This window comes from Rutidosis leptorrhynchoides, chromosome 6 (genome assembly GCF_046630445.1).
Source record: "Rutidosis leptorrhynchoides isolate AG116_Rl617_1_P2 chromosome 6, CSIRO_AGI_Rlap_v1, whole genome shotgun sequence".
Taxonomy (NCBI): domain Eukaryota; kingdom Viridiplantae; phylum Streptophyta; class Magnoliopsida; order Asterales; family Asteraceae; genus Rutidosis; species Rutidosis leptorrhynchoides.
In genome coordinates this window covers 195074710-195090901 of record NC_092338.1, presented here as the reverse complement: position 1 = coordinate 195090901, position 16192 = coordinate 195074710, and the positions used below count along the sequence as shown (strand labels likewise).

Below are 16192 nucleotides of genomic sequence, written 5' to 3'. Positions count from 1 at the left end.
AATTAATATATAAATTTATATTTATATATATTTATACATTTTCATTTATAACAATTATTTGTGAATCGTCGGGATTGGTCGAAGTCAAATGAATGTACCAAAATAGTTCCAAAAATTTTGAGACTCGGTTTAATAGACTTTGCTCATCATGTCGAAATCATAATAAGATTAGGTTTAAATTTGATTGAAAATTTCCGGGTCGTCACATCAACAACCTCAAATGAAAGGCCAAGCTTCCTATTTATAGGTTTGAGACATGCGCAGAAGTAAGATGCACGCGCACTTAGGCATTCCGCACTAGTACTGCGAGAAACCTACGCACTCTTTAATATTCTGCGCAGTCCCACCGCGTACATTTATACTTACCGCGCTTTAATATCTTGTGTCTTTTGCCTTTAAGTAGCTTTTCGCACTAAAAATATACATATACATGTGTATGTATATGATCAAGTCCCCTCAGTTTATTGTGTTACATTTTTGCAGAAAATGTAAGACAGTAAACTCTAAAAAATAAAAATTGCAGTTTGACTGTTGTTTTCAAAAGTTTACGCACATCTTTCACGCACAGTTGCATTATACCTTGTTGAATGCAACGGCTATATGTTTTCTTAACGGCTATTTTTATATCCATTGATTAATCAACATTGCGTTTATAACCGTTGCTTTGAGTGGTTTATGATTCTAATCTTCACTATATATAGGTTTCAATCACCATTTCATCAAACACACTTTATCACATTCATTTTTCTTTCTCATTCGCATTACTCTTCAAAGGTTTCTTCCTTTATCATCTTACTCTCTTCACAAGTAGTTTACACTTACATTAATCATCACTATGAAGGTATCAGAAATTGAGAAGAAAGATGACACAAAACAGTTTCTTGCTGAAAGACTAAAGAGTCCAGAATCAAAAACGTCAAAATTTGTGCTTAAGTCTCCTGCTACTGGCGCAGTAACTGGAACCCCAAGAAAGTGCAAAGTTACGACTCCTCTCATTGGTTCTACTGTAAAAAGGATTACTCGATCTAGCTCAGTTACTCCCACTGAACCCGAGATTGGTAAATTTGTACATTTTTCATTTTGTTATTTTCGCATTGAGCAATACCTATAGTACACTTATCCTAATGTATCTGTTTATTATTTATTTTCAGTGGAAATAACCGTTACTCCTCCGCCTTCAACACAAATAAGTTCACCTCCTACGTTTGATCTTTCCAAATATGAAGTTCTCTGGCACACTCCACCCAGTACATTAAAATCCATAAAAGTAGATGGCCTTCAAGGCTACCTGTGCGCATCTCCAGAAGCTGCTCTGGATCAAAGGCAGCATATGAAGTTAGCCCTCCCTCATGAACTACGCAATGAGTTCAGCAAACTTTCGCATGGTGATGCGTTTAACCGTTTTGCGCAGAATTTTTTCATGACATTTGCATCTGCGTTTGATGCAATGTCTCGTCAAGAAAAATTTCTTGATTTGTTGAAAAATGAGCAAACTAAACTTGCGACTGCTCAATCTGAACTTCTTTCCAAAGAAAAACAACTATCTTCCCTCACTGTAGATCTGCAAACAGCTAAACAGTCCGCAGAGGATTTGAAAAAAGAATTGTCCGAAAAATCCATTGAAAAGGACAATCTTCAAGTGGCACATGATGCCATGAAAAACAAACTTGTTCAATCTCAAGCTAATTTGAATGCAGCCATAACCGCAAAAACAAATGCGAAAACTGATCTCGCCAAACTTCGCGAGCATTTGCCCTTGCTTGGGCAGAAAATTATGGATTCACGCCCTGTTTCTCAGCGATTCCAAACATATATTACAGCGTTACAACAATTTGAGCTGGTCAAGTTTTTAGGAGATATCAGTAAAGTGACTGTATTGCCGGAGCCGATGCCGAAATACATTGAAAAGCTCATTTGTCCTCTTGAAGAAGCAGAGAAAATACTCGCATTGGCGAAAGAAGGAATTCGTGAAATTCCTATTCCAAAATTGATCGCCATAAGTCAAGATAAAAATGCTCCTGTCGAAGACATCATTAAAATAGACTTAGATAGTTAGGAATAGGATTTCACAATGCAAGCGCAAGAATAAGCGCATTTATTATATTTTTTTTACTTTCGCAGTAACTTCCGCGGTATTTTAATAAAATTTTCCTTTTATCAATTGTAATTGTTATTATTTATATAGCGCTTAAGAATAATATCCATAATCACTAGCATTGTCCTTTGCAATTTCATTGTTCATTATTGTGTACATAACAAACAATTACTTTATGCAAAACAACCCGTATGCGCGTGCTCTATGCACATTATGAATCTTCTAAGTCTGCCGAAATGATCCTTAGGCACAAATGTGTGTTTTTTGGGAAGCATCCAAGTATGGCTAAATCAAATACTTTGGGCAAAATTTTTCAAGTTCCATTCTTTCGCAAACACTTTGAATTATTTTTATTAACTATCAAGTGGTCTTTACCATCACTTGTACAATTGCAAGCTTGTTACTTATGCTATGTTTCAAGTTTACAAGTTACGCACAAATATACCATTGTTATTTTTGAGAGAAATTTGAACTTTATTCATTTCGCATAGTATTACAAACATAATTCTGCTACACATGAGCACTAATCATTGCATTGTGTCTTTGCATAAATTCTGCGTATTTCTTTTCATTACATGTAGTATCTTTTCAACAAAGTAGCATGCCACGCGTTAGGTATGTGACGCCCAATGTCTTGGAGTTTATAAGAGCCTGCCGCATTGATTCCCACTATTTGATATGGTCCCTCCCAATTAGGCCCCAATTTTCCAAGTTTTCCAGCACGACTTGCTTCATTATTTCGCAAGACCCACTCGCCAACATCAAAGGCTAACGCGCGCACCTTCTTGTTGTAATACTTGGCAATTTGTTGCTTATTGTTTGCCTCTCTTATTGCGGCCATAAGCCTGCGTTCCTCAATGAAATTTAAGTTTTCACAAATGTCGTCTACATTCGCACTTTCATCAAAGTTAGCAACTCTATGCGTTGGGACAAAGACTTCCGCGGGAATCATTGCCTCTGAACCATACACAAGGCTAAAAGGTGTTTCGCATGTACTTTTTTGAAAGTTGTGCGATGAGCCCATAATACATTAGATAGTTCATCAGCCCATCCATTTCGTTTTTCATTTAAGCGCTTTCTAATTTCGCTTACAATACCACGGTTAGTTACTTCGCATAGCCCATTTGCTTGCAGATGCGCAACTGATGTGAATTTTTGGATTATATTCAATTCCGCACACCAACTTAGAAATGGTTCCTTTGCAATCTGTGCCCCATTATCACTTACAAGTTCTCGTAGGATGCCAAATCTGCAAACAATGTATTCCCACATGAAGTTCCGCACTTGCACTCCAGTTATTGTGCGCAAAGCTTTAGCTTCTACCCACTTAGTAAAATAATCAATTGCCACAATTAGAAATTTCACATTCCCTGCTCCTGGGGGAATGGTCCTACAATATCAATGGCCCATTTGTAGAACGGCCATGGGGAATTAATTGGGATCATGTCATGCCTTGGCTTTCTATTCTGCGGCGCATGCCTTTGGCAACTTTTACATCTTCTAACTAATTGCGCAACATAATGATACATGGTAGGCCAAAAGTAATCCATTCGCATTATTTTTGCCGCAATAGTTTTGTAGCCTGAATGAAGAGCACAAGATCCACTATGCACCTCCTCAATAATCGTTGCAGCCTCTGCGGGTCCTACACACCGCATTAATGGTCCCAAATATGATTTGCGATATAACATATAATTTTCAATCATATACATATGGGATCTTGTACGCACGAATCGAGCTTCTTCTTGCCTTCTGGTAATGTATTGTTGCACAAATAATGCACTATAGGATCCATCCAATTTGGTTGAACTTCTTCTATAGCCGCAACAATCAGACTACCGTCGATGGACTTATTAGGAAGTTCTTCTACCCAGACTTGTTTTTGGAAATGTGAAAAAGTCAATGCAGCAAGCTTACTCAGCGCATCCGCCTTTTTATTTTGACTTCTTGATACTTGTGTTAATTCGAAAAATTCAAATTTTTCCGCAGCTTCCTGCACTAGCTTCAAGTACATTTGCATGGACAACTCATGGGCTTCAAATGAGCCGTTAAATTGATTTGCTACTAACTGCGAATCTACATATGCGCGTAACTGTAAAACATTCATTTTGTGCGCCATGTTTAATCCCGCGAGCAGTGCTTCATATTCAGCCTCATTATTCGTTACATCAAAATTAAAACGCAACGCGTATGTATGCTCTTCACCACTTGGGCTTGTTAATACTAATCCTGCACCCGCACCTTCAACACACGACGCACCATCTGTATACGAGTCCCGGATTTCATGTTGAAGAGGCTTTAGTTGCGTTCTTTCATGGATTACTTCAAGTTCGCCCGTCATTTCTACAAGGTAATCTGCCAAGACCTGGCCTTTCACAGATGTGCGCGGCAAGTATGTTATTTCAAATGCCCCTAACTCAATTTCCCATTTGGCAAGTCTTCCTGATACCGCGGGTGTACCTAAAACTTTTTTAACTGGCAAATCAGTTAAAACATGTATTGGATGACCTTGAAAGTATCTGCATAACCTTCTTGATGTTAAAACCAACGCGTAAATAAATTTTTTGATAGGCGCATAGTTTATTTCACTTCCCGCGAGCGCCTTACTAACAAAGTAAACTGGCTTTTGGACTTTGTTTCGTTCCGCAACAAGCACTGAACCAAATGCTTCATTCGCAATCGAAATATAAAGGCATAATATTTCACCATCTATGGGCGCAATTAATGTAGGTAACGTAGCAAGCAGTTGTTTCATTTCTTGAAATGTATTATCTGCCTCTTCTGTCCATACAAAGTTCTTCTGCTTCAAACACCCTTTAAGTGTGCGGAAAAAAGGCAGCTGTCTTTCCGCAGCTTTGGACAAGAATCTAGTCAAAGCCGCTAACTTTCCAGTCAAACTTTGCACATCTTTAACGGTTTTAGGCGCAGTCATATATTCAATTGTGGTTATTATCTTAGGATTTGCTTGAATGCCTTGCTCAGTGACATAGTATCCTAGAAATTTGCCCTCTCTTTCTCCAAAACTGCATTTAGACGGATTCAACTTCATATTAATCTTTCGCAAACTTGCAAATATTTCTTTCATATCTAGCAAAATTTTCTCTTGTGTTTTACTTTTTATGACAAGGTCATCAATATATGCTTCAAGGTTGCAGCCTATTTGGCTTTCAAACGCCTTGTCAATTAATCTCTGATAGGTTGCTCTCGCATTCTTGAGTCCAAAAGGCATTTTAATATAGCAATCAATGCCTTTTCCAGTATGGAAAGCGATTTTGTCCTCATCTTCTTGCGCCATTGGGATTTGATGATACCCCTTTGCGGCGTCTAAAAACACTTATAAGGGTAAGCGTGTAGAGATTCCACTTTTAGATCTATTTCAGGTAGCGGATAGTTATCCTTTGGACAAGCTTTGTTTATGTCTTTAAAGTGTATGCACATCCGCCACGAACCATCAGGCTTTTTTTACCAATACTGGGTTCACGACCCATGTTTGATATTTTACTTCGCGCAAAATGCCTGCCTTGACTAACTTGGTAACTTCCCCACATAACCATTTCATGAGATCAGGAGCCATTCCTCTGCATTTTTGCACAATGGGCTTTAGCGCAGGATTGGCGTTTAATCTATGTTCCGCAATCTCACGCGGAACCCCGGTCATATCTTGTTCACACTAAGCAAACACATCCATATACGCGACGAGTAAGTGTATAACCTTCTTTCTTATTTCTTCATCCAATTCATTGCCAATTTTTATTTTTTGATCAGGATATTTTCCCGTTTATAACAACCATATTATCTTCTGCAGTGTTGTGTTCGACAACTGCGCCTTGCGTGCTTATAGCCGCACAAATTGGCTGCACAGTCATGGACTTGATTGTTGCCACACCTTTACAGGTGGTGAATTTAACCATTCCGTGTATTGTAGACGGTAATATGCCAAGTTTGCGCAATGCGGATCTTCCCAACAACATGTTATAACGCGAAGCTGATCATATAACATAAAAGTCTAGCTGCGCTTGTCTTGTCAATTTTATGTCCGTTTCATTGTGCAACTCAATTTTTAGTGATAATTGTCCTATAGGCCATGCAGATTCACCCGCGAAACCAGACAGAGATATCGCGGTTGCCTTTAGTTCTGTTTTAATGCATTCTGGAAATTTGCGAAAGCATTGCTCGTATATCAAGTCTATGCTGCTGCCAGTGTCGACATGTATTTTCATAATTGTTATTCCAGTATTCGCAACCTTACACGATATGACTAACGGCTTATCAGACATATCGCAGTTTTGCTCAAATGGGAAGTTATGGGCGCAAGTTGCCACTTTTCAAGCATTTCCGCTGCTTTTCGCTTTTTAGGTTCTTTCTTCTTGTGTATTGTACTTATTATTTTCGCATCTTGCGCGTTTTGAAGCACTTCAGTTGAATTTTTGGCCGAAAAAGATTTGTGCATTTTATGCACCTTCAAATTCATATTTGTCATCTTCACAATATTTTTTGTGGCTAAAAGATTTTGTTGCTTCTTCATTTCGTTTAGCATATAGCTTTTGTCAAGGAGATTATGTTTTCCTGCAATGTAACAATGAGAATAACACGATTAGAATTAAGAAATGAGTTTAATAGCTCGATTAAAACGAACGTGAATTTCTCATTTCAATTCTATTCGTGTCCCACGGATGGCGCCAATTGATCAATCCTAGATTATCCAATAAAGGTTAATCAAGGATCGAGTGTAATGAGGGGGTACAATGGATGTCGATTAGGATTTTGGGACCTTATTGTCATATTTCGTTAAGTGCTAAACGATCAACAACCATGTCCCGGTCTTCATAAATTACCTTAGCCAACAAAGATCAAGTCTCGGGCGAATTCACAAGAGAAATCAATATGGCTATGACAATTCTTCCAGAATCAACAACCTCAAATGAAAGACCAAGCTTCCTATTTATAGGTTTGAGACCTGCGCGGAAGTAAGATGCACGCGCACTTAGGCATTCCGCTCTAGTACTGCGAGAAGCATACGCACTCTTTAATATTCAGCGCAGTCCCACCGCGTACATTTAATACTTACCGCGGTTTAATATCTTGTGTCTTTTGCCTTTAAGTAGCTTTTCGCGCTAAAAATATACATATACATGTGTATGTATATGATCACATACAATAGGAGATTTGAAAGTATGATACATACAATAAGAATTTTGTGAAAGTTTAATGCATTTTCATATACTTTTTCCATAATAATAATCTCGTTAACTTGCTTATAACAATCTCACTAACCTTTTGTACCATCATTTAAGCATTAATTTTTTTTTTTTAAGGATAACATTTAGAGTTATGTTTAGACAAATTCGAACACAAATTATAATTAATTAATACAGTAATTAATAATTAATAATTAATAATTAATAATAATAATTAATAATAATAATAATAATTATTATAATAATAATAATAATTATAATAATTATAATTATAATTTATTATTGGTACGTAGATTTAACTTTGGAATTTGAAAATGGATCGATGAAAATAGATGGATATAAAAACAAGAGGAAGTAGTTGCAACAGAGATAATATACACATACACAGACACAGACATATATATACCCTTCCACAATTGCAGGTTTCCCCTTTCTCCTTCTTTCAATCTATCATTTCTATCTTCATCTTCAACCCTAGAATTGAATCAATCAGCTATCATCCTCTACGCACAAACAAATTGACCGATATATAACTTCCTTTTTGCTTCAATTTCGAATCCTAGGGTTTCGTTTCACATCTCTCTGATTTTTTTGCGGTGATCTATAAGCTACGTTTCTACCGCTACAGATCTGAATTATAACGATTTGAATTCAATTTCAAGATGTTTTGGCGTATGACAGGGCTGTCCACTACGTCTCCGGTAATTTACAGATTTTTGTTTGGATTAATCTTTATGTAATTTTTGTCAGATGCTTCTAAAAATCTTTAGATCCTGGTATGGACTAGTTACTATTTTAGCTAGTTCTAAGTTTGTTTCGTAATTTGAACTTTTTATTTGGTTAATTGTTGAAGCAAATGGATAAAATTGGAAGTAAGATGATGTGAATTTGATGCTTGACAGTGTGTATCTGAGTAGTTATGTAGGGATTGGGTGCAAGGTTAGTTATGTAGGGATTGGGTAGTTATGGAATAGAGAATTAGCCCTTTTGCTCTTGTGATTAGTGAAATTGGTGCATGTTTTGGTCTTTTTTTGTTCTTGGACCTTGATGATGTTGATCTTAGCATGATGAGAGGTTTCAGAAGTAGTTTGCGTCGAACTTTTATCTCACATTAGACAATAGGGGTATGTATCATGTGTTGTAAAAGGATTAATATCGAGACATCATAACGTGTCTCTAGTTTTGCAACATATATCTTATCTAAACAAAAACGAATGAAACATTCAGATTTGTTTGTTTACCAAATGAATAGTTTGAGTTTATATGATTTAATAAAACACAGGCTTAGATTTTGGTAGACCATACACTTAGAAAGGAATAGTTTGAGTTTATATGATTTAATAAATTCAGGAAAAAGTAAGATGTTGGCATATTATTAGGTTTGAAATACACTAGTTGATTCTATTTGATTCATGCCTATTGATCTGTTTGGTGCATGCTTGTGAATTCTGTGATTAAGTAAATATGATTATTGTTTTTGTCGGTAACAATAATATTGATTGAACCGGATATGATTTGGTTGTTTTCAAGGAAATGTAAATTGTCAGTACCGAAAGGAGTAAGATTATGCATTTCCCATATTATTTTTCGTGCGGTGCAAGTCGTAAATAATGAGAAGATTATATTGTTAATGACAAGCTCTTTATTTCAAAAAAACTTCATGCTGATTATTTATTATCCCAGGTTGAGACAATTTTGGACAAGGAAAATTTTACACTAGAGGAGCTTTTAGACGAGGATGAAATTATCCAAGAATGCAAAGCTCTTAATAGCCGGCTTATCAATTTGTAAGTCTCATGCTAAATCTGGTAATTGGTAGCATATATTGGTCACTTGTGGTGTCATGATACCTGTATAATTGTTCATATGATTAAATGTGGCACTAGTTGTTTTTTTGTTCTGTTTAGGCTACATTCATATGTTTCTATGGCATGGTAGATAGATTGGAGTGGCTATATTACAAGGCTTGCTCAAGTATGAGGCAGTTACTCTAATGAGAATTGCTAGTTAAAACACTGGGGATACTTACAGCTTACTTGTAGGTGGTCAATTTAATTCTCGTCACTAGTCAAAGCTGTCAGGGGACACTTAATTCGTAGGTGACAACAGCCTAAACGAATAAATGATTCTTGATAGTGATTTTTAAACTACTTATGGGTGTGATGAATAAAAAAGCTGAATGATTTAATGGTCCCTGATATTCATGGTATCCTTGTGGTAGTTAATGATCTGATCTTTAGGTTAGTCTGCTTTGTCATTTACAAATCATCATCACCAAAGTTTGTAACGTGTATAGTTCGCTTTTAATGTCTATTTCAGTTTAAGGGAACGGACTCAAGTTGAAAAACTTCTTCGGTATATAGTGGAAGAACCTTCTGACGATGCTGAAAAAGGGCGAACATTTAAGTAAGTTTATGTCATATTAAGTTTTTTTAGATGCTTTCATCTCAGTGGATTGTTATGTAATCCTTACACGCCTTAAGTTTCAAATGATAAGCATTATTTTGTTCCAGATTTCCTTTTATTGCGTGTGAGATCTTTACTTGTGAAGTCGATATAATTCTTAAAGCCTTGGTCGAGGATGAGGAGGTATGGAACCACCAATTAATTTCTTTTATGTTTTTGAGTTGAGAATCACAGGATAATGAGGTATGGGACCTCATAGTCTTTTTTATAATTGCCTTGTGAATTAAGGAACTCGTGTATTGTTGCAGTTGATGAACCTGCTTTTCTCCTTCCTTGAACCAGAACACCCTCATAGTTCTCTTCTGGCAGGTTATTTCAGTAAAGTAAGTTCATCCTATTGTCATTTTGATTTTTCATATGGTATTCGACACTTCATTTGCTCTGTAATTTTGTGGTTTTTCCTCTCATATAAGCTTTTCCTAACTTAGCTTGTTTGATTTTCAATGGCTGATGGTTTGCTTTAATCATATAGGTTGTTGTATGCCTGTTGTTGAGGAAGACAGTTCCCTTAATGAACTATATTCAAGTAAGTTATGAATTAGTTTGGTAAAGCACCCTTTTTGTGCTTTATACTCATCATTTTGTTTTAATTCGTTTCGTGCAGATACTTTTGTGATACCCCATAACTAAAATTGAGCTCTTTTTGTTTTTTAATTGTTGCCAGGCTCATCAGGATATTATCAAAAAGCTGGTTGACCTGATAGGGACTACATCCATCATGGAGGTGAATTTCTGAATATTTTAGATTTTACAGGTGCCTGCAATCTGCCCTTCATCTAATCTTTATTCTTGTGCAGGTTCTTATTCGTTTGATTGGCGCTGATGAACATCTCTACACCAGCTATGTAGATTCCATGCAGTGGCTAGAAGATACAGACGTGTTGGAGATGATTGTTGATAAGTTCAGTTCTACGGTACGTTGTATTTCTATCCAGTACATTGTATTACCACCAGAAACTCTGCTAATTTCTTATTGTTTGATTACAAAAAATTCCAAGTATTTCCATTTAGTTGGCGGTGCAAAGCATTCAAATTACATGTTACGTTGAATACATTAAATTAATTCGGAATAAAATAAAATAATGATCAAAAGTACCAACTAAATCCACCCATGAGGTCAAATATAATGAATATTTAGCTTGTGAAGAGTATAATCCAATAAACACAATGATACCCTCCTAAAGCTGGAAATGGATGTTAAGTAATACTTCACAGGCAGTTTTATGACCTAAAAGCATTTCTAAAACAAAGTGCTAATGTTGCCTCTTCACTGCAGGTAATATGTTGATTTTGTGACATCTTAGAGTTTAGATCCTGACTTGTTCATTTGACCTGTAAGGAACCTAGTGATTTTACATTCGAGTTTCATAATATTAGTTTATTTTAACAAACAGACATCATAATGAAGTCATCTTTTCAGTGCGTTAAGATTAGATGAAACTTAAATTTAATTGTCTTATATAATTCAACAAATGTACAAGCAGGTTCGCTCTAATAAATTATGAGTATGAGTTTATTACTTGGAATTCCATTTAAGTGCGGTAACATTCAATCGCATCATTTCTGGACTCATCTTTCTGCATTTTTCTTCTAGCTTGACATATTTCAATTAGATATACAATGCCAATTCTGCAATTCATGTTGAAACCATGCATTCTTTATTCTTTATTTTTTGTATATTAGCTTCTTAATGGACTTGGGTATATATTTATTTTGATCAATGTTACATTCTGTAAGCAATCTGGAATCATAAACTAATAACTAAAATTTTACAATATAACTGTTGAAGGATTGTCCTGAAGTGCATGCAAACGCAGCAGAAGCACTTTGTGCTATAACTAGATATGCTCCCCCGGGTCTTGCTGCAAAAATATCTAGCCCAAGGTTTGTATCTAATATATTTGTTAAGAGTCTGCAGCTTTAAATATACTCTTTCTACCATTTCATGAACACGTGAGCATTTTCAAAAATGAATTCGCAGTTTCATAGCGCGGTTATTTCGTCATGCTTTGGAGGAGTCACGACCCAAATCAGTTTTAGTTCACTCGTTGTCTGTATGCATATCTTTATTGGATCCTAAGAGGCAAACCTCAGGAACGTATTACATTTACAATCGACAATCGCCTCATGGATCTGTAGTAACAGCCAAACCTGAGACTGTGGAAGGCATGTTAGAGAGCCTAGGTATAGTCCAATTCCGTTTTCTAACTCACTAGTGTCTTATTTTTATTTTATTTATTTATTTTGCCATATTTGCTTACATGTGCTTGGTTTTGTTACTGTGTGCTCTGTCATGAATCGGTACTTTTAGGGTTCAACTTAAATATAACGAAATCTGGTTTGAAATGTGCAGGGAATTTGTTAAAGCTCTTGGATGTTGCTGTAGAAGAAAATATATTATTTACAACTTATGGCAAGTTGCAGCCACCTCTTGGGAAAATTCGTCTTAAGGTTGTTTTTGTGCTTTAACTTTAAGTAACTGTTGTGATTGACTGCGTGTATGCTTTAGTAAGAATTACAAGATAAATTTAATTGAAGTGAAGTTAAATGTAACTTACTATCTTATCTAACTCATTGCTACTTTACAATGGAAAATTTTCAGATTATTGAATTCATCTCAGTCCTAATGACTGTTAATAGTGAAGCTGCTGAGAAGGAGTTGATCCGTCTTGGTGCATTAAGACGTATTGTAGAATTGTTTTTTGAGTAAGTCCTTCACCACTAGTTGAGTAGTTGTATTTCTTTAAAAATGTTTAATGTCGAAGATATGGATGTATGCTAACCTAACTTTGTTTTGATTGTTTTAGGTATCCGTACAATAATTTCGTTCATCACCACATTGAACAGATAATAGATTACTGCCTTGAGAGCAAGAATGCTTCGCTCATTCAGCATATTCTTGAAGATTGTCTTCTTGTCAGGAAGATTCTTGATGCCGAGAAGACTGGCGAATTGGTCGCTGATCCTAAGAATGTAATGCACTAATTTCTGAATTATCATATAATTCTTGGATTAAATTTTATTTGTTCATAGTTAATTGAATGTCGTGTATGTTGTAGCCAACAATCCCTGCTGAAGAAAGGAAACCACCGAGGATAGGAAATGTTGGGCACATGGCACGCATATCAAACAAATTAATTGAACAGGGGGCTAATAACAACTACATACTGTCATATTTGCAGGTTTTCCCATATCTTTTTATCTTTGTTGACACCTGACTTTTCATTTTTTATTCATATATTATGAAGTTTTTCTTAACATTTGGTCACAATTGGAAGTAGCTTTTTTATTTTCAACTTATGGATGTGTCAATTCGGCTAATGTTTACTCTAAACTGGCTACTTTAAAATCGACTTAAAAGAAGATCCGTCAACAGTTCCCCGAAATGTATTTGTAATTTATAAACTTTCCCAATTACTTTCAGATTAGTAGATTTTTATGAAAGCAGTAGGAAATTCGTGATCACACTATGTTAAATAATGTACAATATATGGACCAAAAGCTTTTCGGGTAACCCAATCTGTGTCGAAAATTACCCATTTCAATAATTTAAGCCCAATTCAACACATTCTTTTTCATCGTTAGACTCCAGTTAATTGTATTTGATTTATTTATAACTCAATTAATTCTATGGAAATAACAAAATATGTCAAATATATTAGTTATCCAGATGATTCGTTTCCATATTTTTTATACGGTTATACCCTATAGTATCGTTTTGAATTTGTAAAGTCTTGTCATACCGTGATACAAATATATCTGATATTGGTTTTACTGTTTGCATTATACAATCATATCTGATGATGTTAGTACCTTTTGACAGGGGGATAATGAGTGGGTAGAATGGCAAACAGACGTACTTACAAAACGCAATACACTTGAAAACGTCTACCAGTGGGCGTGCGGGTGAGAAGTTTACAATTGGTTTATTATTTATTTAGTATTGTTTTCTGTTATGTGATGGCAGTATAATGGTTAATGACATGCTTTCCTACTTTGTGTTATAATTGATGAGTTTGTTCGGAGAATTATAAGTTTGATATTGCGTTTCTGTCCATTATTTCTTTCTGCTTGCTTATTGATTAATCATTGTTATTTTATCCAACGAAATTAATAGGAGACCCACTACACTTCATGACCGTGGTAGAGATAGTGATGACGATGACTATCAAGACAGAGATTATGACGTGGCAGCCTTAGCCAATAATTTAAGCCAGGCATTTCGATATGGTATTTATGAAAATGATGATAATGATGAGGTATGCCACAATCTCGTCACTTTGCGCAAAATGTTCTTTTTGTTTATTGATTTTCTTTATAGACTAAATAAGAACTGCGGTTTGAGTGATAAATCTTACTTGTTTCATAAAGTTAAAATATATGTACATGAGATCTTATTTTCATGTTCAAGTTTTCATGTCAGCATTCTATCAGTTTCATTGTTCATTTTTTTTGTTTTGACATATTATTTGTTTTGCTGCTTATGACTGGGACCCATTTTTTATTTATTACTTTCTGCTGTGTCCAGGCTCATGGCTCACTGGAAAGAGATGATGAGGTGTGTATCATTAAGTTTTGTTAGCGGCATCATATCATTTCGAAGCAGAAAAAATTATGACTACGAATTATATCTAAGTTTTTAACAATGGAATTGAATCTCAGTTGATTGCATAACATTTATTTAAGTGTAATGAACTTGTGTCAGATACCTGCCACTTCAAGCAAAGTTTTAGAACACTTGACATACAAAGTTACATTTTATATTTTTTCTAGTCCTACTGTTACACCAGAAGTTGGAGACTTATTGTTTATACTGAAATTTTATTTGCAGGATGTCTACTTTGATGATGAATCTGCTGAAGTTGTGATATCTTCTCTTCGACTGGGAGATGACCAAGAAAGGTTCGTTAAAATGTCTCGTTGATTACTTATTATTTTTACAATCAAGGGATTAAGATCTAATATACAAAAGATGTTTGCATAACTTAGTGCACTATAATGGTTTGATTTCACAAGTCACATAGTGTTACCAGCTGGTATAAAAAGGTTCCATGCCTTTCTGGCTTTCTATGATCATTGGAATTGTAAATGATTTACTATAAATAACAGAAACTACCTAGGAATATTTCAACCCTATTCTTAATATTTATTATTTCTGTTAAATTGTTTTCTTCAGCGGGTCACTTTTTACAAATTCAAACTGGTTTGCTTTTGAGGAAGAGAGGGTGGTTCATGAGCAGCAATCAACTAGTGAAGTAGCTTCACCCTCACCCGCTATTGAGGATACGACTGCTGCCGCTGCCATTGGCGGCGGCGGTGGTGGTGATGGTGATGTTGAGGTTACTTCTAAGGAAAACGAAACAGACTTGGTTGAGTCAACATTATCTGATGTCCCCGAATCAAAGCCAAGTTCAGATGATAGTATTGAGAAGTCATTTGATGCACCAAAAACAAGTGAGAGTGATAAGCTGCCCGAATGGATTGAATGGAGAGAATCGGTCGAACCATCTACTGAACCATCCATTGAACCTTCCATCGAATCAGCGGTTCTGACCACCGAGTCTGCTGAAACATCTCAGGCTGCAACCGATAGTCTCTCAAATGGTATTCTTGAAGTTGATGAACAAACTGATACTGCTAATGCTAATGATGGTACAAAAAAAGAGGTTGCTCAGCCACCTTCCGCCACCGATAAACCCGAGCCGGAGGACCATCATGACAAGAAAACTGATCCTTCCACAACCGACGCATTGGGACCGGATAAAGACAGTGGCGGCAAAACCGTTGTTGAAGGGGAGCCCATCTGAGTAATAGTGTGAAATTTGAAGCTCGGTGCGGTATAGTTCACAGCTTTTTCAAAGCTCTAGCATGATGTGACAGGCAAAGATGCGAATTTATTGTGTATTTTATTCAGACTAGTTTATGTACATTATTATTGATGGGGCATACGGTCCAAAATAGGGATAATGATTCTTTCCCCCTCTCATTGGGTTACCAATTATTCACTCGTGTGACTAGGAATTGGTTTTCTGATGTGGAGGGGTTCTTATTTGAAGATTCTCTTACCAAATGGTTGTATGTTAAAAAGGTCTTGTGGTCCGTTGACTTTTTAGTGTCTAAAAGTTTTCTTGAATTGTTGATGTTATAAAAATAATATAAATCTCGCTGACTGGAGAATGTGAACGATGAGCAGAAATTTTTTTGTTTATAACTTGTGCCTCATTCTGTATGAAGAAATGATGATACAGTGTATGCTATGTTTGATTAATTTAAGAAATGGAACACCAGAATGATGTAGGCATTGTAGTATGCAGCAAGTTTTGGTTAAAGGAAAATATTATATCTATCTAATAAAAAAATCTTATAGAAAGAGTTCACATTACTTTATATATTTGTCCCATAATAAATGGTTATTACTTGAAATAATACTAAA

At 35.7% G+C, this 16192-nt stretch overlaps 3 protein-coding genes across 5 annotated transcripts; 1 reads left to right on the top strand and 2 right to left on the bottom strand.

The window, feature by feature from the left end:
- Positions 1-2666: 2666 nt before the first annotated feature.
- LOC139854336 (uncharacterized) lies at positions 2667-3047 on the bottom strand. The gene has a single exon (XM_071843643.1). The coding sequence runs from the start codon at positions 3045-3047 to the stop codon at positions 2667-2669; it is 381 nt and encodes a 126-aa protein (XP_071699744.1).
- A 2499-nt stretch (positions 3048-5546) lies between these two features.
- On the bottom strand, positions 5547-6372 carry LOC139854335 (uncharacterized). Its single transcript, XM_071843642.1, has 3 exons — positions 6192-6372; positions 5884-6080; positions 5547-5765 (listed from the first exon to the last, which is right to left on the bottom strand). Exons 1-3 carry the CDS (start codon positions 6370-6372, stop codon positions 5547-5549), a joined length of 597 nt encoding a protein of 198 aa, XP_071699743.1.
- Positions 6373-7682: 1310 nt separating this feature from the next.
- On the top strand, positions 7683-16017 carry LOC139852806 (uncharacterized). Of its 3 annotated transcripts, XM_071842140.1 has the most exons (20): positions 7698-7715; positions 7857-7994; positions 8977-9080; positions 9613-9699; positions 9807-9882; positions 10008-10082; positions 10232-10285; positions 10424-10483; positions 10557-10673; positions 11549-11643; positions 11741-11943; positions 12113-12210; positions 12362-12465; positions 12567-12732; positions 12819-12941; positions 13583-13665; positions 13877-14018; positions 14288-14317; positions 14591-14661; positions 14936-16017. In XM_071842140.1, the coding sequence occupies exons 2-20, from the start codon at positions 7956-7958 to the stop codon at positions 15564-15566; spliced, it is 2358 nt and encodes a 785-aa protein (XP_071698241.1). In that variant the 5' UTR covers positions 7698-7715; positions 7857-7955; the 3' UTR covers positions 15567-16017. The 3 variants fall into 3 exon arrangements, with proteins under 3 accessions (XP_071698240.1, XP_071698242.1, XP_071698241.1); XM_071842139.1 differs by having other exon boundaries at positions 7683-7994; XM_071842141.1 differs by lacking the exon at positions 14288-14317 and having other exon boundaries at positions 7683-7994.
- Positions 16018-16192: the final 175 nt, after the last annotated feature.

Coding starts and splice junctions, on each gene's coding strand:
- LOC139854336 (XM_071843643.1), bottom strand. CDS start 3,047: ATGATTCCCGCGGAAGTCTTTGTCCCAACGCATAGAGTTGCTAACTTT.
- LOC139854335 (XM_071843642.1), bottom strand. CDS start 6,372: ATGTCTGATAAGCCGTTAGTCATATCGTGTAAGGTTGCGAATACTGGA. Junction 6,081..6,191: donor ATCTCTGTCTGGTTTCGCGG/GTGAATCTGCAT, acceptor TTATATGATCAG/CTTCGCGTTATAACATGTTG. Junction 5,766..5,883: donor ACACTGCAGAAGATAATATG/GTTGTTATAAAC, acceptor GTGTTTGCTTAG/TGTGAACAAGATATGACCGG.
- LOC139852806 (XM_071842139.1), top strand. CDS start 7,956: ATGTTTTGGCGTATGACAGGGCTGTCCACTACGTCTCCG. Junction 12,466..12,566: donor ATTGTAGAATTGTTTTTTGA/GTAAGTCCTTCA, acceptor TGATTGTTTTAG/GTATCCGTACAATAATTTCG. Junction 12,942..13,582: donor ACATACTGTCATATTTGCAG/GTTTTCCCATAT, acceptor ACCTTTTGACAG/GGGGATAATGAGTGGGTAGA.